We start from the raw sequence: 27,432 nt of genomic DNA on the forward strand, positions 1-27,432 counted from the left end.
ACCGTCTGGGTCCCCAGCCCAGATACAAGTCTAATAATTCCCCCCCCCCCCCAAAAAAAAAAAAAAAATGAAGCCAGTATATTTTATACAGTGTATGCAATTCCTACAACATGTGTTAATTTGCTCTCCTGCAAGAAACTAACTTTATTACGTCACGTAACTTGTGACATCAGAAAACTATGCACCCCGCTGTCCTACATTTCTTCCTTCAGAGGGTTGTGATGGTGACAAAATATTGTTTGCTTGCTTGTGTTGAGGAGAAAATCTTGCTTCCACAATTCGATATAATTCCTGTTGAACCAGAATGCTGGGGCGGGACAAAACACAGGGAGGGGTCACTCAAGTGCAAATCCACTGGATATCAGTTGGGAAAGCCAGAGGCAGGTTTATTAGATGGGAGTGGCAGGCAGGGGTCACTGATTATGAAAGTATAATCGCTATATTGGGTGGAATTTTTACTTACAGCTCCTGGTGCAGCATGAGGTCATCAGTGAAGATAGACAGTTTTCCAGGAAGTGATGGAGTAAAAGTAATGAAAAAAAGTTACATTTTCATGTCATGGGCCTTTGCAGTTTTTTATGGTTGTTTGTGAAATACTGACACCGTGCTTATCTTATGTGTTAAATCTTTTGAATTGGTGGGGATGTAATACTACTCTTTGTCACAACAAACTATAGATTTGAGTCATCTTGAGATTACTTAATTGTAATATATGCTTGACTGCAAATATGTGTCCAGTTGCCAAGGCTTTCTGGGTGGTGTGAGATTTTTTGTAGTAAAATCTATTGTCCTTCAGTTGAGTTGTTGTCCCATGCTCTAAATGTTTGTGGTGGTGATGATGAGTAGGCGATGAGTACTCCATAGTCTTACTCAGTAATCTATCAGCATTCAAACCTGCTCACCTATTCTGTATGTCATTGTTGTAACCCTTTTTAGAGCTATAAATAGTTCTTTAGGAGTTGAGACAGGCTGTCTATATTTACTGGTCAATTCTCTGTTACAGTCATACAGTTTTGGTGGGTGTGGGACTGATGACTCAGCACCACATGGATCTCTCTGCTTTGCCTTGTGTGGAGGTGATGTGGGCAGGGCCAATGAAGAAATACATGGCTGTTTGGATCAGCCCACAAACTGTATTCTCTCTAAACCTGTGTGTGTGTGTGTGTGTGTGTGTGTGTGTGTGTGTACAGTTGTGTATCCGAGCATTGATTTCCTGGTTTGCGGATTCTTCTTTCTTTCTTTTTTTAACTGAAAGGGAATTGTGACAAAGTCTGAAATGTAAATAATAATACGTAGGTTAAATACAGAGCATTTTAACACTAATCCCCAGTTCTACTGTATGACTACATGACTTGTGCAGTCTCACTTGTCTCTCTGTGTGTGTGTGTGTGTGTGTGTGTGTGTGTGTGTGTGTACGCGTGCGCGTGTCTTTGGGAATTCACCTGGTTGACGTCACACATTCACTCCTTTGCAACGCGCGCTGCCATAGAGCCGCAGTAAAGAGCCAGACGCCGAGAGCCAGACAGCTTGAATTAATAGCAGCAGACTTGAACACTTCCTTAAGCACTATTGAACATTTTGAAGTCAAACCTGCGAGGAAACCGTGGTAAACCCGGTAAAACCTCGCGACAAACAAGACACCATTCAGCTCAGCGGAAGAGGTAAGTCACAGTTTCTTGAGAAGCGGTTAAACTCCTTCGCGGTTGGAAAAACTTGTTTGTGTTTTTTGACAGTTGGGACAACATCAGTTGCTTGCGGACCGGGGTAGCCAACTGGGTGTCAAGAGTCGCCTGGCTTTACTGTGGTCTTTACTTGGCTGATGTTTAGTCTCATAAAGAAGCAAAGCTCGACTGCAAGCCTCACTTGACTTCAGTAGCGTTAGTAGAAGTAACGTTAATAGGACTGTCTGGCGTTGGGAAAGAGAGGAGTTGCTGTCGCGGAATGTCTCCTTTCCTTGCCGCGTTGTAGTTAACGTTACGTAAGTTAAGCCATGTTTCAGTGCTTTCAGATCCTGTTAACGTAACAAAGCAAAACTGGGGAAGCAAAATACAACACCGGGAAGTCAGTTGGTTTGCTTCATAAATTCCTCTAGCGAAGTGTTATCCAATGGCAACAGAGGCATCTGTTTAATTGATTAGCTAGCTAACTTTTTGTGGAAAATAAAAATGGGGGCAAACGGTGGCGTTCATTATGCAAACGACCACCACAATGAATACAAACCAGAACAAAACATTCACTTAATTGAAGCGTTTATCCCATTTAAATACGGTTTAGTTGTATAATATATCAGGGGACAAGCTTCACTTTAAAACACTTTAATTCCATGCCTCAAATGTCCCTTACTGGGGTGGTTTAAATGAATGTGATTAATATATGTGGGCAAGCTGTCAAATATGTTTGCATGTTACATTTGTGTTTCTCTTTGCTCAAACTCAACCCTTAAAGTAACTTAAACCAGGATGTTTTGAGGAGTATCCTACAGGTAAACTGACAAAAAAGCAGCACTGACATTAATATGGTCCATATAAACTTACTATTGAGTCCCAGAGATTGTCGGAGTAACTATTAACTGTTACACCTAATTCAGATCTTTATAATTCACTGTACATTCATTCACACAATTAGGATATAATATAACCCTAATTTGTGGAGTTCAAATGCAGATAAGTTGAGTTTTAGTTGCCTTTACTTGCATTGAATCCCAGGTTTCATTCGTTGGTTTTGGGTATGGTTTGACAGAAAGTTGTCATTGTCACGGTCATTATAATGACAACACAGGTGATCACCAACAGCACTTTGCTCATTGTGGTCTAACTTGAATTGGAACCGGTTTGCGTTGTTCACCTGAGACTAAAAGTCCATGACCCTGATAGGTCAAAGGTACTTTCCTAATTGCACTCACAAGGTGTAGCACCCAGATTTGCCATCACATAGCAGGCTAACTCCTTTACCGTCCTTCATCCCCTTTTCTTGGTGAAGTCAATGATTGAGAAGCAGGTTACATGTAAAACACAATCAGAACAATGTATTTGTGGCAACAAAAAGAAGTTACACGTGTCAGCAGGATGACTTAATAAGTCTGTGTGAAGCATGTGCATTCTTCAGCCTTCTGACTCCACAGTAGCAGACATGACTTGTTATCTCCCCAGGTACACCAAACACAAATTCTATTTTGGTATATTCCTTCCATTGCTTGTGAAAGTCTTGTGTCACACACTACAACACAGTTCTGCCTTTTGTGGCAAGACTGTATCCTGTTGTTATCTTCTGGAGGCAATGCAGCTTTGTGAGCACAGGTAACATTATCTGCCTGCATCTGCCTGCAGTTACTGGTGTGTAAATATTGGCTTGTGGCTTCATGAGTTGCTTGAAGGACACGGTTGGGACATCTGCTCAGTGAGGTGTGGCCCATGCAGCACTGGTCTCTCAATATTACAACATGCATAAAACATCCTGTTTAATTAAGACAATGTTGATATTTAAACTGATACTAGGCTGTGTTGTCTGTGAATAATTGATAATTTATTTTAATGCAGGACGGCAGTCTGGTAAGCTTCAGTGCGGAAAATGAAACGTCAGAAACCATCAACTAGTCACTTAGAGTGGGGTATTAAACCAGTAAACTTTTTAAGTACCAACTAAACTGAGTATAAAAAAGTACTAATGTTGATATCAGTACATAGTCTACATTCTCTTTTTTCAATTAGATATTTACAGATTTGAATCATAATTTCTTATTTTAAGTCAGAATTGCACTGCTGTTTGTGATGGATCAACATTCAACACCAATGCAGTTGAGCAATTTGATTTATTTCATTAAAGATATATGTAATATTTCTGCATTAAAATATCTAAAAACAACTTTACCTACCTTTTAGTTGTGTACTTACATTGTCCCACATGTTTTCAATTATGGCCCAGAGGAAGTAAGCTGGGCTTTGAAGCCAATTTAAAATAAGGGCCAAAGGGTGGAATTGCACCTTCCGTGATAGTCAGGTAATGCCCTCTGACCCAAAAATACTTTTTCCCATAGACTTAATGGCAAATGAGACGATAAAAAATATGAAAGGCACCGTATTTCTACTGCAACACTTTTGTTACAATGTACAACAATACATTGTTCTTCTTTAAAGAGCACCTGCTGTTATGCGTAACCACACACACATACATACATACATACACACACACACACACACACACACACACACACACACACACACACACACACACACACACACACACACACACACACAGACAGACACTCAACAAACACAGGTGTTTGGCTCAAATTTGCTAAATCAGCACCGGCTGATGATAGTTTGGCTTATTACTTGGTTTATTACTTGCCCTTGGCCTCTCTCTCTCTCTCTCTCTCTCTCTCTCTCTCTCTCTCTCTCTCTCTCTCTCTCTCTGTCCCACACACCCACTCCACATCATGCTATCCTGCATTTTGTCTGTCTTCATCAAGGCTTTGTGAACTGTGAGCGAGGCAGAAATGGATACCGCTCTTAATGCATGTGGATAAAAGACTCTCCCACACACACACAGTGACAGGATTCATTCCATGCTTGTATAGCAGGTTTGAAACCGTGCCAAAGAGCTCAGTGATACTCAGGAAGAAAATAGAGAAAAAAAAGGTTATCGCGCCACAACACTGAAGTTTGTGTCCATGTGCACTGCGTCTGAACATCCAATAGGCAGTTATTAACAGCTTGCGTTGATGTGGTCTTAGGTTTATTCAAAGCACAAAGGGAAATTATAACTCAGTATCACTGGAATACATGAATCACAACAGTTATTCATCTGACTGACCTTGAACCAGCAACCTCAGCTCTGGTCTCCTTCATCAAATCCCACTCACTTTTCTTTCCTGTTCTACTTTTGAGAAACCTCTGTGTAACGTTGCACGCTGAAATTGGCAAGTTTTAAGGAAGATTTGGATCATGTAACAAGGCAGGCCTGCTCAGTTCGTTTGGGGAATGGTTTTAAAGCTTTACAAAGAATATGTTTATGGCATTTACTGGTGGGGATTTGCTATGGACAAAATACATATGCCGTTAACACTGGTAAGAGCAAAGGACATTTAACCATGTATGCAGCTAATTTATATAGCTCACGTTACTGTATTGTGTGAACAGTTAACTTCATTTAATATTGTGTGTGGCATTTTCCTTTGCGGGGTGCAAATGTTCCACCTAAACACGTTGCTTCCCGAGACCATTTTTAAGAGCCACGCTCTCTGCGTCCGGAACTTAGCACTGCCCAAGACGATTGTGATTGGTTTAAAGAAATGCAAACAACCCCTGACCGTTTTTTTCTCCTATCCAGGAGTGTATGCTCTTGTTGCCAGACCTTCCTCCGCAGAGCTGGGAAGATAGGTCTGTCAATGCGAGACTAGTGTCTCCCCAGTCCCCGGACTGCTGTAATATGTCTGTTGATATGACCTCTGTGAGTGTGTGTGGTTGGGGGGTGGGGTGTTAGACATTAACCTTGGTTAGAGAGAAAGGATGGCTTTGATTCTTTCAAGCCAGTCTCCACTGAAATTCATTAAAGGGTAACTACTGTTTTTTTCAACCCTATTTTCCTGTGTTTTTATGTCTAAGTGACTGATGGGGAAAAACAATCTTTGACATTGGTCCAGTATTAAGCAAGATCGCCGCAGTCGGCATCAATGAAACAGGCAACAATATAAGTTAATAGGGCAATTGTGCAGCTTGTATTTACGTTCACAAAAGTGCTCATTTTGCCATTGACAGGCTCCGGTTACTATTCTAAGTGTCTGACAACATTATGGAAAGGATTTCTAAGGAGGTCGACCTTTCTGTTAAAGAGTAAGATCCTTTTTTTAAACATAAAAACATCCGCGAAATTGCGTTCGCTAAAGCCACCAGACTCCATGTAAATAAACAGTAATTTTAGCATCATAAAATACACTTCATTCAAAGTTGACAGAAACAAAATAAAACTATGAAAAGCCATTTTGGGTTGTCTTTCCACTTTTCCAACCATCACAACTCCTAGTTTTGGTTGAAATAAACACATAGTTTACCGATTTACATGTGAAAATATGTTGGCTCTGTACACGCTAAAAGTATTGTGTTTTTAAATGGAGTCTGGTGGGTTTTGAAAGAAACGCTAGTTACCCTTTAAAGGCTGTGTGTGTGTACTTATGTGCTTTCAAGGCAGCGTTAATGTCGTAATATCGCATGCCACCATGCCTCAGTGAAAGACTTTTAGATTAATAAGCCCTAATAGTCACAGTATTTGGGTATAATCAAAAAAATTGCATGATTGTATTTCACCATGTATATTTGGATGCAGATGCAGATAGAAAACCTCTGAAAAATGGTAAATTTAGAGGTTTGTTCAGACTTGACAGAGGTACAGTATGTACTCTCTGAATACTTTCTAGTTTATGTATGTGAAGCTAGGAAACCAATGTTCCAGCAGACAACCGTGCAATCAACAGTGCTATCACTTTAGGAACCAACCTTTTCCATGATTACGGTTGAATTTACAATGTGGAGGGATTGTTTTTCTTTGAGCTGTCATAAAGAGCAGTTAATGATGCAATAGATGTTTACACACAGAGTTTCAGGCGCGAGCGTGGCCTGGCTGACTCTCACCATGCTTGTTCAGGTACATTATAATTGTGTGGAGCCTGTTTGTCCAGCTCTAATTTGCCAGGTCATTGCCTGGCCCAGCTCCATCCAATCAGGCTCTTCTGGATCTCTTTCACTCAGACTTGCACTCCACCTTTCTTTCCCTGACATTGTGTGTTGACAGCACAGTTTCTTGAAGTAACTGTAAAAGGAACACAAAGTGGTAGGACAAGGAAACTTAAGGAATCTTAAACGTGTGATGAAAGGTGTTTTGATCACATGAGGTGCAAACACAGGGTGCATTTTCTTCTTTCACCTTGTATGTTGTTTGCGTGACTGAAATTGTCAGAACAGGTTGATCTGTCACCTGCGTCATACTTTTCTTCTTCTAGCTTTATTTAGCATCCTGTCAGGCTAGTTTTAGACATTTTGACATGTCACAGTAGAAAATGAACAGGTGTAACTGGCAACATTAATAGTGGCTGCAAGGGGTGTGCAAAAAAATCGATTCACATTCGTATCGCGATTCAAGCTCTACTGATTCAAAATCGATTCATATTTTATTTTAAAAATGTAATTCTTTTTTTAAATGCAATCACAGAGGGAAAAGTAACTACATTTACATACCGTGAATCGTTTTTTTTAATCGAGAATCGTTTTTGAATCGAATCTTGAGCCTCTAAATCAACATCGAATCGTGACATTTTCTGAGTCGTGCACCCCTAGTGGCTGCATTTCTGAGGTGAGACAGCTTCAGGGTCCTAGTGGCGTGCATGCTGGCTCACTGGAATGGCTTACTGTAAGATTTGATGACACTTAGTGTAACTGAGTCATCATTATTGCTACTTGTTACACCTGTGCGTTTCCTGCTATGACACGTACAAAATGTTTGCTGTGAAAAAGGTATGTTGCCCATGTTCAGGTCTAGGTGCCTTTAGTCCTAAAAATCTTCTACAGTACAAATAAACTAATTGCTTGCCTTGGTAGGCCAACATGTTTAAGATGGTTGTCCTGCTGGATTGTCCTAAAATTGAGGGACTGTGTATAGTATAAAAAAGGTTTTAAAAGGTTCTAAGTTCTACACTGTTCATTCAGCTCTAAGGCTGACAAATAAGAATAATTTCCCTATAGGGATTAATAATCTATATCAATAATATAATCTCTCATTGATTTGTGGATTTCCAATTAAACTCTGCTAGTAGCAGAATTCAAGGTGCTGGAGGAAGGAAGGACATTTGGTTGTTGTTGCTCTCTGTGTAATTGTATCCGTCCTCGTTCATTCCTACCAACTAAAGGTTGACGTACAGAAGCTCCCCAACCTGCTAGACCTGTTTGCTTGATCACTTCTTCCACGAAATGACATCTCCACTAATCTTTGACATGTTCATTGCTGAGCATGACTTTGATGCTGTCTTGTAGACAGTCACGCATCTGTCTCCAGTATTGTGTTGTATTTAATGCCTGCAATGTAATGGCATATTGGTTTCACGTCGTTACAACTAAAGGTTAATTTCCTGGTTGAATATGAATCTACTTATTTTATACTAGATTCTATAATCAGAAAAAAAGAAAAGATTTCAGAAAATAGGGCTGGCTGTGCGATATGGCTAAAAACTTCTATCCTGATAAAGGCAAGGTACAGTAATTTCATATCTCGAGAATGATATCACAATATACCATGTTTACTGGTAATTCAATGAATTAATACTCTACATGAAATAACCACATGGTAAAGCCTATTTGTATACTCTTTTGTGAAATGAAAAGTAGTAGTAGAGTATTCATTTTATAAAGAATTTTAGTATAAAATGAACGCCGTCCAGTATATATAGCCGTAATGCAGTTCAGCCACTTGTTTTCAAACTTTGCGATAGAAACGATATATAAAAATATATACAAAAGACGTTTTCATATTGTTTTGATGATATTTCGTCATAGCAACCAACTCTACCAGAAAATATGCTGTCGTGAATTATATCGTTATCGACATTTTAAATGACACATATATGTAAGGCCCGACGAGGTGTCCGTTGTCAGGTATTAATGGACGACGGCGAGGCGTGAAATGTCCGACGCGCAGCCGAAGTCCATTAATACCTGACAATGGAACCATCGAAGGGCATTAACCCGCTTATACCATGGTCACTTGCCAAATAACATCTTTTTAAAAACATTAGTTTATATTTTAATTTGTTTGACAATTGAAATCTAAAGTTTTTCCAAACAGCAACTCTGTTTCCCTGGTTACGCCTGAAGGTTTGACTAATACCTGGAACAATCATTCACATCCTATAAGGTTCTTATGCAGTGCAAACGTTGTTCACTCCTCCAGGAAATAGGAGGGACCTTAGATATGACTTGCCACCCTTAGCAACGGGATATATTTATAGTCCGCTCAGCTCGTAGAACCCTAGAAGTAGAACGCTCAGCTACGAGCCGGAAAGCTAACGCTATGCTAGCAAGATTCAAAGTCAATAACGTTGGCAATCAATAAAATTCATTTGACAGTATGTTGAACAACAAGACAAGCTAGCTATCCAGCCATGTCATTGTCCCCAAAACAATATAACGACTTTTACGAACAATTTTATCCGCAATGTGTAACGTTACTGTCGGCCGCAGCCTTAAGTAGCGACCTGAACAGTGAACGGGATGTGAGATAACGTTATTCGCTGTGAAACAAAGTCAGTTCAGAGAGGCAGTATAACTTACTTCTTGCAGCTTGTGTGTTGGCGTCATCCTGTGGTGTTCAGAGGATGAGGCACTAAAGCCTGGAAATAGATAGATCCACGTTTTCTTTTTGTTTTAATGTAGCGCATTCATTTAGACCAGTAAACAGTCTGTTTCACCGGAACTCCTTTAGCAGGTGTCCTACAACACTTTTTTATGGACACCCTGCAGCCAATCAGAATCGAGTATTCACCCAGACCATGGTATAAATCAGGATAGAAGGTTTTGGCCATATAGAGCTCAACAGTCCCGCCCCTCCTCTGAGAGACCTTGGGTTCCGGAAGCAAATTTCCCATCATTTCTCCCATTGACGTCTGGGAAAATCCGTATATAAAGAGTTTTAGACCATGCCTTAGGCTAACCAGATGGGACGTGACTCATAAGCATACAACGTATCATTTAGAGTAAAAAAAACGAACAGAAAATCCCCAAGAAGTCAAAAGTACAAGACTGTGTACCTGTCGGTACACGATCCGTTCTGCCTGCACGATCCGTTCTGCACATGCGCAAAATGTTCGCACATGCGCGGTTGTACGAGGATTTACGACACTGCACGATCTGTTCCACGCTTCCGGTCGACAGCCAAGCTAACGTTAGTTTAGCTAACAGCTAATTCGGCTAACTGCTAGCTGAGACAGCATGTAATAACTTTAAAAGACCCTCAAAATAAAACTTGAAAATAAACGTTGACATATATAACAAACACCTAACATATATAACAGCTGTTACATCAGTTCTACTTTACTTGTGCTCATTTAAAATACAATCACTCAATACTTGTCTTTATTGTTATTACTGTGAAGTCTTAATTTAGCTGTAGCCTGCTTTTCCCATTACGTTTGAGTTAACGTTATTTTAGACTGAATCTAGCTGTCAGCTAGCGGTTAGCCGAATTAGCTGTTAGCTACTCTAACGTTAGCTTCCCGGTGGAGGCTAGCCATAGGCTAGCGTGGAACAGATCGTGCAGGTCGTATGGATACGTAAAACAGTATTATCTTGCGCATGTGCAGAACGGATCGTGCAGGCAGAACGGATCGTGTACCGACAGTACCTATCGTCATCTCAGAGCGAAGGAACTACTCATCCCATAAACCACTGAACAAAGGAAGCTAACGTTAGTTTAGCTAACAGCGAATTCGGCTAACCGCTAGCTGAGACAGCATGTAATAACTTTAAAAGACCCTCAAAATAAACCTGAAAATAACCGTTAACATATATAACGGCTGTTACGTCAGCTGTGTTAAGTTTGAGTTAATGTTATTTTAGACTGAATCAAGCTGTCAGCTAGCTGTTAGCCGAATAAGCTGTTAGCTAAACTAACGTTAGCTTCCCAGCAGAGGCTAACGTCAGAAGCGTGACACACAGATCGTGATTCGTGCAGTGTCGTAAATCCTCGTGACGGATCGTGCAGGCAGCACAGATCGGGTACTGACACCCCCCTTCTCACCAGCATGAGTTCCACCAATCAGAGGCATCACTGTGGGATTGTGGGATTGTTCAGGATTGTGGGTAATGAAGTACTTATCCAAGACATTAGCGAATAAAAGACATTTATCTCAAAACAAGGGTAGTGCCCCATGATTTGTGGCGTCTATATGAGCATATACAATCGCTGAGTCATGTCGGCATGCTGGTTTTAAGTCTACCATCGACGGTTACCATTTTATGGCTTATACTCCAATTTGTCAATGGAGAAATTGTATTGTATTTTTACTTCCGGAACCCGCTGTGGGCAGGACTGTTGAGCTCTATTGCCCAGCCCTAATACTTCATAAAACTTCTCAGTGCTGATATGACGGGTGACAGGGATTTTGAGTCAAGTGGTTTATAATTAGATGTTCTAGTTACTTACAACTTGCTGTTATGTTTTTTTCACATACTGTACCTTCTTCCAGTGGTGTGTAGTTTATGAATGAAGTTGAACAAATGTAACCCATACACTACAGGCAGGGGGTCCAGTGGTACATTTTCTGGTACTTGATAGTCCTTTCAGTCGAGGCCAAAAGCTGAAGACTTACTTTAGAGTAGCTAAAAAGCTCCTTAAGGCCACACACATAAACAATATCCATCTTGCTGGAAGTCGACTTTATTGTGGCTGGACCTAGTAAAGGCAAATTTGGTTGTCTATCATGTCCACATGCCCTGCCTTCCAGTGTGTTGTCTCTTTTTTTCTATCCCTCCCTTTTGCTCTTTTCCTCTACCCACCTCTTCCCCAATTGCATGTGCTCATTTTTTCCACTCTCTCTAGGGAAACAAGGCTCTCTTTTCTACTAGCAATGCCTGTGTACATAAAAGACTGCGTGTTTGTGTAAAGTAGAGAGAAAATTGGAAATGGACTCTAAAAGTATGTCTTAGTGTGTATTTCACATCTGACGTAACTTTCATTAATATTGTTTTTGTGTGTATGTGTCTGTGTGTGTGTCTGTCTGTATGTATGTATGTATGTGAGCTTGCATGGGCAGTACTATGAGAACTCTAATAGTTTCTCAACCCTCCTCACCCAGAAACAGCCGCTTGTTTAGGAGTCTTTAGATCCCTGACAGGCTTGCAGGGCCAGTCAAAGCCTTCAGCAGCAGCAACAGAGATGTGTCGTTCTCCTGAAAATGCACAATATCCAAAATATAATTAGCTAAGAGATGTAGGGATGTAGTAGCCTGGTCTTACCAGACTCTGGTACATTTCATTTGTACAGTCTGGCCACTCTCCATTGACAAGTGTTAACTTCCTTGAAGGCGGGTACTCTGTTGAAGTTTAAAACTATTGGATCGATTGGAACTCTGGATCTGCCATAACCAATCGCTAACATTTGGTCGTGACGTCGGCTTAGCATCGCTAGCGTTTGCCTTAGCCAACTCCTTCACCACTAACGGAGCGAGCTGGAAAATCTAACTTTTCCCGAACCCCGTGGGGAGGAGGGCAACAACATCATGGCCACCAACACAACTCAGCAAAGATTGTTCTTGCTCGGGCTTTAACTTCTGGATATTCGGCAGCGTTGCCACAACGGACCGAATGGCTTCGCTCGCATCTTTCTCCGCCGCCATTACGGAAACTACAACTCAAACTAGCACACAACCTCAACGTCATTGTTCTCAGCCACTCCCTCTGTCCGCTGATTGGACAGGTAAAGATTGCCCGGAGAAAACCCGCGAATATACCGCAAACCCATACGACGGAAGGAAAATAAAAATTTAGCGGAAGTACGTAGGAGGGCGGAGCCAGGCTAGGGATGTAGCCTAGCTAACAGGCATTGCATATTACCATAGCTTTTTCCCAATACAATCCATCTACACGACTAGGTGCTTTTTATAAATACATATTATTATGAAAGTCTTTAATTCCGATTTTTTTTTTTTACATTTAATACTGTGTGTAGCCTATGTATGCATTTATTTTGTATACTAATCATCTTGTAACTTGTCTGCTTTTTTAGTGTGCTTTGTTTTTTATAAAGACATTGTTTTCAAGTGAAAACAATGTGTTCACTTTATCTTAATGATAGCATGGTCCTATTTGGTATTGGTCCTATTTTCCTTTTTTTATTTTTTTTTTTTTTGCTGTGTAGCCTATGACTAATGACAAATGCAGTGATCCTATTTCTCCGCTAAGATCCTTAAAGTTTTTGCTGTATCGTCCTTCTTGACACGAATTAAACCTGGGCAGAGATTTGTGATTTGGGAACAATACAGGGTGGTATGATGGCTCTGTCGCAACAGAACACAAAGGTCCTTGTTTGAATCAACTGGCTGAAGGCCTTTTTGTGTGGAGATGTTGGAGCATGGACTGTGTGGGTTTCTTCCAGGTGCTTCAGTTTCCTCAAAGTCATTGAATTAGAAAATTGCCGGTCTGTCTGTAGTTGATGTATGTTGATTTCACTAGGTAACATTTGGAAATGCATGTGCGTTTCTTATCAACAACCAGCGGTTACTAATTTACCGTCAGTCACTCGCAAAAATATAAGTCAAAGACTTTGTTCACATGCCATTCTGGTAGCCAGTTAACTTTAAATTAAACTTGACTGTTGACATGTCTTCACCTATTTGCTGGCTACTGAGTAACCTCTGACTTTTGGAGCAGTTGGGGGTTAAGAGGCTTGCTCGGACACATTCATACCTGAGACCTGCTCAGTGTGGGTACTGTAACCTCTTGTACTGCTAAGTAGAAAAAAAAAAAGAAGCTGAGAATTAGAATCCAGATTTCCTGTTCCAAAACCTTTTAGCTGCAATAGGAAAATTCTCAAGAAACTAATGCTTTCTCTCTATAATTCTGCATTTCGAGTGTCACTTAGTTCAAAATTGCATCTGCACCAGCAGCCACACCAGTTCAGTCAGGACCTGAGCTTGACATTCAGCAATGTGTAAAAAAAACATGAAAACAAACAAAACTTGTCACATTATGAATGAATAATTATGAAAGCAGACACAGGGAGTCTACGGTACATTCCTGTCCAGGAGTTTAATGTTCATATGCATACTCACTTAAGAGAAGGAGCTTTCTCTTAAGTCTCTCGCATTTTGCTTTTAGGAATTACTATAACGAAATGTCATTTCATAGAGAACCTAAACATCATTGTGTAGTAAAATGAGAGGCCTTAAATCAGTGCCATATCTCTGAAATGACTATTAAGCCAAAATTATGGTAATGGTGCAAGACACTAAAGCTACAAGAAATCAAGGAATTTAAAAGCTCACGCAAAGTGCTGTGTGGAGGAATTCTGTGGGATTTTATTGCTGCTTTTGGGAATTAGGATGTAGGCCCTCTGGGGCTCTAGTCCGTGACGTTATGTAGCTTATGTGTAACTCTTTGGTGTGAAACAGCCTCAATAACATGAACGGTTCAGTGTTTGTACAGTTCCTTTAGGTACAGATCTAACATGCGGCTTGACTGTCTGCCCCCTACATTTACATAAAATGTCACAGTTTATAATCTGTTATAACACAGCCCCTTAGACGGAAATGGAACTAGTTTCAGCTATTGTTTTCACGGTAAGACAGTTTAGTATTTAAGATTGATTTACTGAACACTGTGTCCCATAGCCGTGGGAAAAGTGTTTGTCCTTCTGGCACCTTATCGTTTGTTCTGTGGTGTCATACTGATACTGACTGCTTCTTCAAAAAAAAAATCTTTAAACTGACTGTATCTTACATGATACTTTGGGATCATTAGATATGATAAATGTTATTAAGCACTATTTGCCTGCTGTCATTTTGCCTGCCACAGAAAGATGCCCAAAAAGGGTTTTTCTTGTGAAGAAAAAATAGGCAGTTCTGCACTAGGTCAAGAAACTTGGTGCTGGTGTAGTAACAGTAAAATCAGGTGCTCTAGTTGTTTTCTCGTGTTGACAAAATGTGTGTGTGTGTGTGTGTGTGTGTGTGTGTGTGTGTGTGTCACACCATTACATTTACATAATTAGATATTTGAGGAAGACATTCATTAACACTTCATACTGCTTTATACAGAGACTCTGCCACACTACTTTATAATTATTGTGATGTATTGAAGGGATCAGGTCAGTCCGGCAGATTAAGAATGACCCTAGTAAAACTGTTGCTTAAACCCCACAAGAAGCAAGAAGCAGGAAGAGGAAGTGTACAAAACTCTTGGAAAGTAGTGCTGTACAAATCTGTCAGTGGAGCAATTCAGCTTAAATGAAGCAAGCGGGCGGACACTTTTGCAAGCTGTGGTTTGTTTCAGTTTCGTACTTTTGATTGTCTCAGAAACATCCATAGCATTTACAGATAGAAAAGCTGGAATTCTTTTTTGCAAAGACCTTATTCCGAAATACAGAAAACCCTGATACCTGAACAGTGAGGTCCAACAAAATAGAGCAATATAATGGAGAGCGTTTTGGCCAACCATTCAGTTAGCAACGGCCCCTAAAGCTTCAGCCTATACCTCTGTACTAACAGAAAAAGGAAATACTCAAATCTAACTAAAAACAGGACCTTTCTTACGACGTAGTACTACAAAAGTCCTTTAAAGAATGGACACAGAACTAAATTTATACAGCCAACCAAGTAGAGACAGTTGGGGTTGGGAATAAGGAATAGACAACCAGGATTTAATTTGTGTTGCAAAAAGTTCCCACAATAAACAGTGTGAAAACAGTAGCAAAGAGACTTCACTGCAGAAGTTTTTTTGTCTTGGAAATGTGATCCTTTTGATTTTCTCTTTCTCTCTGGTTATCCCAAACTGTGCACGTGAGAGCAGGATAAGGGAATGAGACACTCTTCTTTCTCTTCGGCCCTCACTACGGGCAGTTATGTCGTGAGTTGAAACTTCTACTTCCTCTGTAGTTCCCATCTGATGACACTGTTAGCCACAGACTCTCTTCCTTCTTGTTTTAAGTGCAGTACTTAAGCAATCCAAGTACAAGATGAATATGCAAGCATGTATGTGTGCGTGGGTGTGTGCGTGCATGCATGTATGTCAAGTCAATTTTTTTTATATGGCCCAAAATCACAAATGTGCCTCAAGAGGCTCTACAATCAGTTCAGCATATGATGCCCTCTGTCCTTTGACCCTACTGTGTGTTTGTGTGAGATGTTCTAACTGTGAGTCTATGTCTTTGTTCTTAGAGGCTTAGGTGAGTGGTCACCATGGCACCCTTCCTGCGTATCACCTTCAATGCTTATGACGTTGGCGTTCTGCCTCCTCTGTCTGATCCTCCCATCTGCGCCATCAAGATGAAGGAGTCCGTCAACACAGGTATGTACACACACACACACACACACACACACACACACACACACACACACACATGCAGTCATCCTTTTATCTAGATAAGGGAGTGGCAGAGTGAGTAGGGCAACCAGATGTCCTGGGTTTAATAATGCCTTAACAGCCACCATCTGCTGGGCTCAAAAATCCACCACAAAACTCTCTACCAACTCCAGGCACTAGTCACTCCTTTGCTGTGACTTTCCTGTAAGTAAAGTAAAAGGAAGCATTGTGTTCCCAATAATGATCCAAATCTTCTTTAACAGAGCGAGGAAAGACCTTGGTCCAGAGGAAGCCCACCATGTATCCAGCCTGGAAGTCCGCTTTTGATGCTCACATTTACGAGGGGCGTGTCATAGAAGTGGTCCTCATGCAAAGCGCTGAGGAGCCATTGGCCAAGGCCACAGTGGGCGTGTCTGTACTGGCAGAACGCTGTAAGAAGTCCAAGACCAGCAACCGTGCTGAGTTCTGGTTGGACATGCATCCTTCAGGGAAGGTCCAGATGGCTGTACAGTTCTTCCTGGAGGACACTGATGCAGGTAAAAACTGCTGCATCTTAATGCCCCTGCCTGGAAATCTGGTTTTAAATCTTTGGTGCTTTTCTAGTTTATCACTCAAAAATATAATCTGCTTTATCAGGAACGTGTGTGTGTGGTTGGATCAGAATAAATCGACAGTGGCCTAGCAAATTAAGCAAGCAACCCCACAAATGTCATCCCATTTAGATTTACATATAGCTAAATCCTGATTGGAAATATGTGACATCTCATTACCTTTTTCTAACTGAGCCCAATCCAGTTCAAACTAGTAAGAACAGCACAGACGGACATTGTAGGAACACATCACTCAGTGAAGTGTAAACATGTTTACATGGCCTTTAAAACAGTGTTCCCTGACCGGGAATCGAACCCGGGCCGCGGCGGTGAGAGCGCCGAATCCTAACCACTAGACCACCAGGGACTGGTGAAGTGTATGAAAGAAGATAGTTTGCTGCCCATAGCTGAGGAAAGATCCCCTGCCCCCTCTCTTTCCCTCTCCTTCAGTGTGGATGTGTAATGCCCTCTACTGGCGGAAAGGATTCCTCATCTGGTGTTCATTTCCTTGCACTATCTACACACAACAATTAAACGTTCGTTATTGTGGGCCTCTCTGGCGGCATATCTCACACTAAGTTTGTCAGCTGACTACAGGAATGCACTGTAACGATCCTCCAAAGCCATGTAGGAATTTAGCCTCAGGGCTGGTGATACTTTGAATAAGTAGCTAAGATACTGAACACAACAATGAATATATATTTACATGGCACGTAACACAAAGTGTTAATGTCTATTTCTATTGATACAGTGAACAAATGTGTTTACTTGGACTAGGGTTAAACAAGTGCATACGGTATATTAGGCCTATATTGATATTTATGATAAGACAACATTCTTATTTTTTATGTTGTGCTTTTTTGTAATGTGTTTCAAAGAAGAGTTTCAGATCTCAATGGTCTGTCCTGTCACGAATAAGGGGGAAACATTGAGTCATTGGGTATGACAAAAGGCCACTTAAAGATATTGAATAGCAGCACAAATGATCCACCATTGGCAACTTCAAAATCATATTACTATCATTATCTGCTTTCAAAAACAGCAGAATTTAAGCAGAGCTGTACTGGCAGGGAACCCTATACAGGGAACCCAGTCTATGGTAGTCACTTCTGTCTAACATGGAGTGGGATCGAGTGCGATTAACAAACTGGTTCTGTTCAGGGGGAATTTCTGTGTGGGAGTAGCACAGTCAGGGGTTCACTGTTCAGGGTTGGAGAGGGTCATGAGAGGGGTGTGTCTGCTGTTATGAAAGAACTCCATACTCCATCAGCTCCCTCCTACACACTCTACAGGTTTCCTGAAAAGCAGCCCGGAGTATTTTTAGGCATGTGTGATCAGCCCTCAATGTTGTCTGCCTTCCCTGTCTGTCTTCTTTCCCTTGGCCTCTCTCTCACTCCCACTGTCTTGGCTCAACTCACTGAAGCGCTGTCCAAACATAAACATCTGTCAGTAGAATGGCAGAGAGGAAATTAGTTTATCTCGCTCACCTCATCACTCTTCCCACTTTTCCCTGTCTGTCAATTGTCTCTTTAAGGCTACTCCTTTTTTGAACTAAAACCCTAAAACCATTTTTCTTTTTCTTTGGAAATCAATAAAAGTTTATTTGGGTAGTACTGCACTTTAAAGCTGCTTGACAAGTTTTGAATAGAATAGAAATACACTAGTCTGATTTGTATATTGATCTCTCCACTCAGCGTCGTGTCAGCCATCAGTGAAGGTTTCTCCTGAGGATGGAGTCACAACCCTCAACAGGAGGAGAGGAGCTTTTAAGCAGCCCAAGGTTCACTTTATCAAGAACCACGAGTTCACCGCTACTTTCTTCGGCACGCCCACCTTCTGCTCTGTCTGCAGAGAGTTCGTCTGGTGAGATGCCAATCTGGCCTTGGTTACATAACAGCTGTCACTATTATGTTTTTATAAGATGGTTAATACATCAAATACTTGTTTTACTTTGACCTTTTAGTATGTTTTGAGTATCTGCTGCATTCCAGGGAGAAATTATGGTAATAATTGCCAATGCTGCTATGTCTGGGCATGACTTATCCAGAAGCAGCCATTATTATTATTATTATTACAATCAGCATTGTGTTTTTATTAAGATGCCACTGACACAGCTTTGATAATTCCAGACCATTTATGCTGTAACCCACTGTATGTTCTTTGAGTACCAAATGAGACAAAAACATCAGTTGTCCAATAAGAAAGGTCCAGCCCCCCATGGGTGCTTCTCAAAAGACCAATTAGTAGCGGTTCTAGGTTTTTGTTCTAAATGGAGCGGTCTGGGAGCATGTAATGGTAAAATCAACAGCAGGACTGCTTTTGTAAGAATGAGTCACTGTCTAGGGAAATCCCACAAAGCTGCGATGTTATGTTCCAACTATGTCAGCAGCACTAACATGGGAGCCAAGCTCCTCCTCCTATTGCCCAAAGTCCAGTATTGTCTATTAGGGATCGACCGATACTGTTTTTTTTAGGACCGATACCGATCAGTAGTTAATGAAACTGACAAACGATATTTAGAACTGATATGCATTTACAGTGAAAAGGTAAATCTTTAAGTCAAAATTAAGATTTTGGAATGTTACAAACTCCAACACAAAACTAAGTTTAAATGCTTTAAGCAATAATTTAATAAATTAGAAACTTTCAACATAATACACAGTAAAAGATAGTCAGATAGTGTAGTGGGCGGGACTTTAAATCAGACTTAGTGGTGACTGAAACCAAAGCAAAGGGACAGACTCAGAGCTGTAGCAGAGCCAAAGTAGCACACTTTTTAATTAATTAACTTTATTGGTTATCGGGCCGATAATTGGACTATCCCTATTGTCTATCCACTTTAGAGACAGCCAGGAGGAAATCTGATGTTTTCTTTAGTATGTGCATATGTGTGTAATTCTGTGGCCAAGTTTCAATCTTATGATTGGACATGTGAGAGATATTTTCCAGTTATGCTGATAACAACATGAGTCATTGAGCTGCCAAGTCTAGTAACAGGTCTTGCATGCTTTTCCCATGCTTGTTTTTGTACTTGCGTAATACTTTGCGGACAGTACAGATGTAGTTTGGTTGCTTTACTGCTGCAAAGTATCTGCATGCCAGCTACAGTGTATCACTGTCATAACCACAATCCTAGTGTTGACAACCATCCTGGATATATTGCTCTAATATTAGCAGCCATATTATTCTTAGTTATTATGACTGAGGAAAATCCTTTGTTTTGCTTCATCTCACCCATTACAAGCATTTAATTACATTTCCTTTTCTCCCATACAGGGGGCTGAACAAGCAAGGTTACAAGTGCAGGCGTAAGTGTTTCATTAACTGGTCTCTGCATTTTTGTCACATATTTATCCTTTTGTATTCTTTACAGTTAACACAATATTTATTTTTGATTCACCCAGAATGCAATGCGGCAATACACAAGAAATGCATCGACAAAATCATCGGCAGGTGCACTGGGTCAGCGACCAACAGTCGTGAAACTGTGGTAAGCAAAGTTAATGTTCTCCAACACCAATGCCAAACCTCACCTCAGATCTGACACTGACGATGAACTGAATACATTTGTATTACTTTTCCCAGCTATAGTTCAATAATGACTGATTCTATAATTAGTTATTCTCTCCAGCTTTATTTTATGGCATGTGACTTATGCACTCGTAAGAAGTAGTCCATTAATCATTAATTTGGTCAATATATTTTATCTTGCTCAAAACAATGTAAATCATGAGTCAATTCTTCAGTACAACTTAATACAGATTTAACTAAAGTTTACAGACAACATTGATATTAGATTCAATATTTAAGTATTGGCTGTGGAATTTCATTTTGATTTTTACTTGCGTCTCAAAAGCAACTAAAACTGGCAAAACATATAGTCCCACATTTTAATTATCATATAGCAGCTTTCTGTGAGTTTAATGGATCTCTGTGTGTTTGTAGTTCCAGAAAGAGCGCTTCAAGATTGATATGCCGCATCGCTTCAAACAATATAACTATAAGAGCCCCACTTTCTGTGACCACTGTGGCAGTCTGCTCTGGGGTCTCTACAAACAGGGCCTTAAATGTGAAGGTGAGGTCTGCCTTTCTCCTGCCTCCTTCCATGCCTCTGACATTTTTCTCTTTCATTGTATTCCCTTTTTTTCACTTGACCAATCTATTTTCACACCTCTGACCAGACTGTGGCATGAACGTACACAGTTACTGTCAGAAGAAAGTGGCCAATCTGTGTGGAATTAACCAGAAACTACTGGCAGAGGCTCTGTCTCAAATCAGCCAGGTTTGTACTGTAACAAACTGTAATGTTTATTTTAGTTTATGTAGACTGTGTAAATGTTATGCCAGTCAGTGTTAAAAAATTAAGAAGAAAGTTATTGTCAACGTTCAATGTCAAGAATATTTTATCAAACTTTTTTTTTATCCCTAGAAATCTATGAAGAAGTCTGATGACTCCAATAAAGCAGATATTGGGATCTATCAAGACATCAATAGTGCAACAGCAGACCCTAGTGGTAAGATCTTTGTAGTGCACACCATAGTACAAAGTTGTTTTGATTTAAATCAAGCTTTATCATTAAAGGTAAAATAGAAACAGTAATGTCGCTGATAGCCTGTTAAACTTTATTTACATTCTCAAATCGTAACTCTTTGAATGAGTTTGCATGTATCTTTGCATTCAGGTTTCCATATGTATTTACTCTGTTTGCAAATGTGTATTTATAGCCGATGAGGGCGTGAGCCCAGTCCCAGCCGCAGCTACAGTTCCCCAGGTACGCCTCAGCATGAACCACCTGGTATTCCACAAGGTGCTGGGAAAAGGCAGCTTTGGCAAGGTAGGCCCTACGGTCCCCATCTTTAAATCCTTTCCCAAATTTAGCATGAAATGATTGTGTAGACACAAAATGGAAACACTGCCAAGTTTAAACATTTCACAAACTTGTTATGCCAATGATTTTTACAAAAGAAAAAACATTCCTCCTGAAATCTAGTTTGTAGATGAATAATACCTACCAAATATAACCATGGACATGACAGTAAAATAAGCAGAAACCGTCCATATCTTCATATTTTATGTAGTTTGGAACCATTAAAAGTGACATTACAGAGAAAAAGAAATATGTGAAAATGTTTGTAATGCTGAATTCTAATACAAGTGAGCTCTAAAGGGCACACACATCATCAAGAGGAAGATTCGTATCATGTTATGTCTTAGTAATCACCATCCTTTCCTTAAACCATATTTTATTTATTTTATTTAATTTTATAATTAATTAATTACCACCTCATCTGTAGTTTACTTCATTTTTGATAAACTAGGTTTTCTAGATCAATACATCCACTCACTGCCTGTTACTGTACATGAGTTCCCTCACATCGATGTTGAGTGGGAGATGGTTTTCAGATGAGAAACGAGCTTAGTTATTCATCCATCACTATAGCTGCCAGGCAACATTTGAGACATGGCACACCCTACATCAAGTTCAACCTATTTGAGAAAAACAGAGAAGCAGGGGATTGAATGTTCATTTATTATCCAATGTAGCCTGGTGGCAGTGCATTTGAGTGAGATCAAACACCTAGTGTCCTCACGGAGGTACATTGAGATTAAGCATGTAGGAACACCTAAACAATGGGAGATATAAATAACCTCGTTTTGATTTGATTTTGCTATGAGTGCACTCCATGAAACTGGTGTGATCACACTGATGAAGTACTCACTCTAAGTGGCTTTGACACCCCAGGTGCTGCTGGCAGAGCTGAAAGGGCAGGGCCAGTACTTTGCTGTGAAGGTTCTGAAGAAGGATGTCGTTCTTATGGAAGACGATGTGGAGTGCACCATGGTGGAGAAGAGAGTCTTGGCCCTCGCCTGGGAGAACCCCTTCCTCACACACCTCTACTCCACATTCCAGTCTAGAGTAAGGATACATATCCTGCACATTCCTACTAGTAAAACGTATAAAAGCATGTTATCTGTTAGGGAATCAACCCGGGCAGCAGCGACAAGAGTGACAATTTCCAGTTGTTGATAAAGACCCACACTCTTAGTCCCCCCTTATCTGAATCCATTCTCTCACACACACACACACACACACACACACACACACACACACACACACACACACACACACACACACACACACACACACACACACTTTCTTCATGTCTCATTTGTCTGTGACAGTGAGCTGACAATAATGTGTTGTTTGCACAGGAGCACCTCTTCTTTGTAATGGAGTACCTGAATGGAGGTGACTTGATGTTCCACATCCAAGACAAAGGCCGCTTCGATCTCAACAGAGCCACGTAAGTAGACTGGGACACCACTTAAAGAACTATGAGTAATACAGCAACTGCCATTTTCCACAATGGAGGATATGTAACTTGAACACAGTAAAACCATGTTTAATGGTTGTTTTGCACATTTCAACCTTCAGATTCTATGCTGCTGAGATAATCATAGGACTGCAGTTCCTCCACTCAAAAGGAGTTGTCTACAGGTAAGATCCGTCTGTACTGGTGTCTGCAGTCTCTATATTTAACCTGTTACTGCAATAGAGGACTGAACTGAATGTCTTTTTGGATTTTCGACTACAGTACTTCAAACTGAAAATACTGTAGTGGAACTGGTTGTTCATTCCTGTGTCTTTCCTCAGAGACCTGAAGCTGGACAATGTGATGCTGGACAAGGACGGACACATAAAGATAGCAGACTTTGGCATGTGCAAAGAGCGTATGTTTGGGGACGCCAGAGCCACCACATTTTGTGGGACACCAGACTATATCGCACCAGAGGTAAGCTTTAGGGCCTGACTGATGTCACATTTCATACCACCACTTTTCCATAAAAATCCTTAAAACCTTTTAATTCTTACTACAGGCCAAACGCTGTATAGCCTTATGTTGGAAGAATGTTGGGTGCCCGTCTTTTAACCACTGGTTAAATAACTTAACATTGAGTTTGGCTCTTGAGAAACTGACCTATATTGTTAGAAAGAGGGCTTCTGAATTTTACAACATTTGGAAGATATTTCTGGAACTGTTAAGGAGTGGAGATATGGAGGAGGCAGTGGGAGAATAAGATAATGAAAAATGTCTGATTTGTGTTTGGGAATGTACGCTATAACCTACATCAAGATTTATTTATTTATTTATTTATTATTATTTTTTAATTTATTTTTTGCTATGTATATTTATTTATTTGTTCACTTATGTTGGTCCTTTCAGTATTATTAATGTTTTAATTATTATTTTCACTTCTGCCATATGTTCATGATGTTCTAAGTGTTGGATGGTGTTGTACTAAAACAAAACTATAAAAATATGTTAAAAAAAACAACAACTATTAATTCTGCAAATGTGAAGCCCCTTACTTACCTTGACGTGCATCTCTTCATTCTTTTAGTTTATAGCCTCCTAGTCGTCATTAGGAGACATGACAGGCTCTACACATGTTTACTTGGCTTCTGCAATACTGGTGAACAACATAGTGCTTCCATCTAGACAGTGTGTGTCCTTGTTCTCCTTACTAACTTGTAACTGTCTCTCATCTCAGATCCTGCTAGGACAGAAGTACACCTTCTCAGTGGACTGGTGGTCTTTTGGTGTGCTGGTGTACGAGATGCTGATCGGTCAGTCACCTTTCCAAGGTGACGATGAGGATGAGCTGTTTGAGTCCATCAGGCACGACACCCCTCACTACCCTCGGTGGATCACCAAGGAGGCCAAGAACCTAATTGAACTGGTACCTAACAGGATACATATGTTACTGGCACACTTTGTTCCACATAGGCAGAGACAGTGTACATCATACACATGAATGGATTTCACTGCAGACATTCCTCCTTATCACAACATAGTATTATAAGGAGTTGTTTTGTGTTCTTTCTGTAATCTCTAAAAAATGTCTGTCTCCTTTCTCTCCATCATTATTCCAGTTGTTTGAGCGAGATCCCAGTCGCAGGTTGGGTGTGGTGGGAGACGTCCGTGCCCATCCATTCTTCAAAACCATCAACTGGCCAGCACTGGAGAAAAGAGAACTGGAGCCTCCTTTTAAGCCCAAAGTGGTATGAGCCTATAATTTTTTTTTCCTGAACAATATATACAGTGAGGAAAATAAGTATTTGAACACCCTGCTATTTTGCAAGTTCTCCCACTTAGAAATCATGGAGGGGTCTGAAATTGTCATCGTAGGTGCATGTCCACTGTGAGAGACATAATCTAAAAACAAACTTAGTTAACTACTAACTAACTATTTATTTGTATGATACAGCTGCAAATAAGTATTTGAACACCTGAAAAAATCAATGTTAATATTTGGTACAGTAGCCTTTGTTTGCAATTACAGAGGTCAAACGTTTCCTGTAGTTTTTCACCAGGTTTGCACACACTGCAGGAGGGATTTTGGCCCACTCCTCCACACAGATCTTCTCTAGATCAGTCAGGTTTCTGGGCTGTCGCTGAGAAACACGGAGTTTGAGCTCCCTCCAAAGATTCTCTATTGGGTTTAAGTCTGGAGACTGGCTAGGCCACGCCAGAACCTTGATATGCTTCTTACAGAGCCACTCCTTGGTTATCCTGGCTGTGTGCTTCGGGTCATTGTCATGTTGGAAGACCCAGCCTCGACCCATCTTCAGTGCTCTAACTGAGGGAAGGAGGTTGTTCCCCAAAATCTCGCAATACATGGCCCCGGTCATCCTCTCCTTAATACAGTGCAGTCGCCCTGTCCCATGTGCAGAAAAACCCCCCCAAAGCATGATGCTACCACCCCCATGCTTCACAGTAGGGATGGTGTTCTTGGGATGGTACTCATCATTCTTCTTCCTCCAAACACGGTTAGTGGAATTATGACCAAAAAGTTCTATTTTGGTCTCATCTGACCACATGACTTTCTCCCATGACTCCTCTGGATCATCCAAATGGTCATTGGCAAACTTAAGACGGGCCTTGACATGTGCTGGTTTAAGCAGGGGAACCTTCCGTGCCATGCATGATTTCTAGCTGATAGACAGGTGTTCAAATACTTATTTGCAGCTGTATCATACAAATAAATAGTTAAAAAATCATATATTGTGATTTCTGGATTTTTTTTTTTTTAGATTATGTCTCTCACAGTGGACATGCACCTACGATGACAATTTCAGACCCCTCCATGATTTCTAAGTGGGAGAACTTGCAAAATAGCAGGGTGTTCAAATACTTATTTTCCTCACTGTAGGTACCTGAAATCAATTTTGTGTAAATAGGATTGCGTGCATCCAGGATACCGATTACTTACCTGTGCTTCGTTACATTAACCTAACTGAAATCTCTGAACTGCCACCCACAGAAATCCCCCAGTGACTGCAGCAACTTTGACCGAGAGTTCCTGAGCGAGAAGCCGCGGCTCTCCCACGCGGACAAGAACCTCATTGATTCCATGGACCAGGCAGCATTCGCTGGCTTTTCCTTCATCAACCCCAAACTGGAAAACATGATAAGCAAATGAAAAAAAAAAAATGGCTTCTCTGGAAACACGCTCATAGCCCAGCATTTTGAAATAGGCTCTTATCATGTTCCCTTTATATTATATTCATATGATCTAAGTTCAACTGAATGGATAACAAGAACCTAAAAAGATTTGGCTGTGACGTCTTTAGTTCCTCGATCAGAGGATGAGGGACAAAAGGAAACCAGGAAACAATAATCTTGTCTCAGATGTCAAACTGTTTAGGTGTGTAAAATAATATAAAGCTCCAGGACAGTAAGGGACATTCTTATGAAAACATGGGTTACTATAATCAATGCTGGGGTGGGGTGGGGGTACTCAATGATGCTTTATATCTTTTCTTTAATTTTGTCATTATCATGATGACACCTTGAATCTATACGAATCATCAAATGTACTGTACTGAAAATTTGAATTCACGTGCACAAACATGACACCCTTATTTAGTTATACAAATATACACACCCAAGTCAAGAGAGTTCTGTGGTACACACTATTCCCTCTCACCCTGTGTGCTTTGCCTACTGCATGGCTCCTACAACCCCCTACCTGTATGTGTGTTACCACATGCATACAAACGTGTGGGTGTGTGCCGGTATTTTTTAGATGCAAATCGTGCCACTGTAGTTGGAAACATCATCCGTTGTTGAATGAGTCCTCAGTTCTGGCATCGTAGAAAGAACAGTACTATAAAGTTGGGGGGAATTGAAATCCTTCTGAATTGAAATGATGTTATTGCAGAACTGAATAGTTTCCTTCATCACTGATTGCACTGCCTTGAGAAATTGGAGGACATCCCAAAATCTCACATATTCCAAAAGTGTTAATCTGTTTTTTTAAATTCAGCACAGGATTTCTACACAGCACGTCTAGTAAGTCTTTTACGTGCCACTGGTGTCAGACATCTTTCTGTACATCAAACTGAAGCATAGTGCAAAGCAATTGTTCCACACACGATATTAATTTTCTGGGCTGTCATCACTTATTGGAAAACAACGGTATAGTACTATAGCTGTACATCTATATTTGTTGAATGATGTTATTGTGTGTGTGTGTGTGTATGAGGGATGGTAATTTTACTGTAAGCATTGGGCCTTTTGAAATGTGTTACTTGAATGTAGGAGTTTTAACATGAAAATAATAGTGCTGTATATGGAAAATTAATATGTACATTACAATGAGCTGCCTGTGAGTTATGGATGTACTTTTTTTTTACTCTCTTCATCTTTTACATCTGATTATAAATAAATACATTGTAAATTTACGAATCCCTGTAAGCCAGTGTCACTTGATTACATTT

At 40.4% G+C, this 27,432-nt stretch overlaps 1 protein-coding gene and 1 non-coding gene across 6 annotated transcripts; one reads left to right on the plus strand and one right to left on the minus strand.

Moving 5' to 3' along the window:
• The first annotated feature begins 1,408 nt into the window (after positions 1 to 1,408).
• On the plus strand, positions 1,409 to 26,804 carry LOC116035257 (protein kinase C delta type-like). 5 transcript variants are annotated; one of them, XM_036001999.1, is made up of 17 exons: positions 1,409 to 1,661; positions 15,911 to 16,040; positions 16,319 to 16,591; positions 18,340 to 18,508; positions 19,922 to 19,953; positions 20,050 to 20,135; positions 20,591 to 20,720; positions 20,827 to 20,927; positions 21,075 to 21,164; positions 21,370 to 21,480; positions 22,390 to 22,563; positions 22,860 to 22,951; positions 23,083 to 23,145; positions 23,302 to 23,440; positions 24,201 to 24,389; positions 24,583 to 24,711; positions 25,974 to 26,804. In XM_036001999.1, the coding sequence occupies exons 2-17, from the start codon at positions 15,932 to 15,934 to the stop codon at positions 26,130 to 26,132; spliced, it is 2,046 nt and encodes a 681-aa protein (XP_035857892.1). In that variant the 5' UTR covers positions 1,409 to 1,661; positions 15,911 to 15,931; the 3' UTR covers positions 26,133 to 26,804. The 5 variants fall into 5 exon arrangements, with proteins under 5 accessions (XP_035857892.1, XP_031134122.1, XP_035857889.1 ...); XM_031278262.2 differs by having other exon boundaries at positions 21,075 to 21,159; positions 21,371 to 21,480; XM_036001996.1 differs by having other exon boundaries at positions 19,922 to 20,135.
• Positions 16,941 to 17,012, minus strand: trnae-cuc. Its single transcript has one exon. It is a non-coding gene; the product is annotated as a tRNA-Glu (tRNA).
• Positions 26,805 to 27,432: the final 628 nt, after the last annotated feature.

The sequence above is a fragment of the Sander lucioperca genome, chromosome 6 (assembly GCF_008315115.2).
Source record: "Sander lucioperca isolate FBNREF2018 chromosome 6, SLUC_FBN_1.2, whole genome shotgun sequence".
NCBI lineage: Eukaryota > Metazoa > Chordata > Actinopteri > Perciformes > Percidae > Sander > Sander lucioperca.

Excerpts from the sequence above, each read along its gene's own strand:
- LOC116035257 (XM_036001996.1), top strand. The coding sequence starts at position 15,932 with ATGGCACCCTTCCTGCGTATCACCTTCAATGCTTATGACGTTGGCGTT. Across the intron at positions 20,928-21,074 it reads CTCTGTCTCAAATCAGCCAG|AAATCTATGAAGAAGTCTGA; the intron begins GTTTGTACTGTA and ends TTTTATCCCTAG. Across the intron at positions 24,712-25,973 it reads CTCCTTTTAAGCCCAAAGTG|AAATCCCCCAGTGACTGCAG; the intron begins GTATGAGCCTAT and ends TGCCACCCACAG.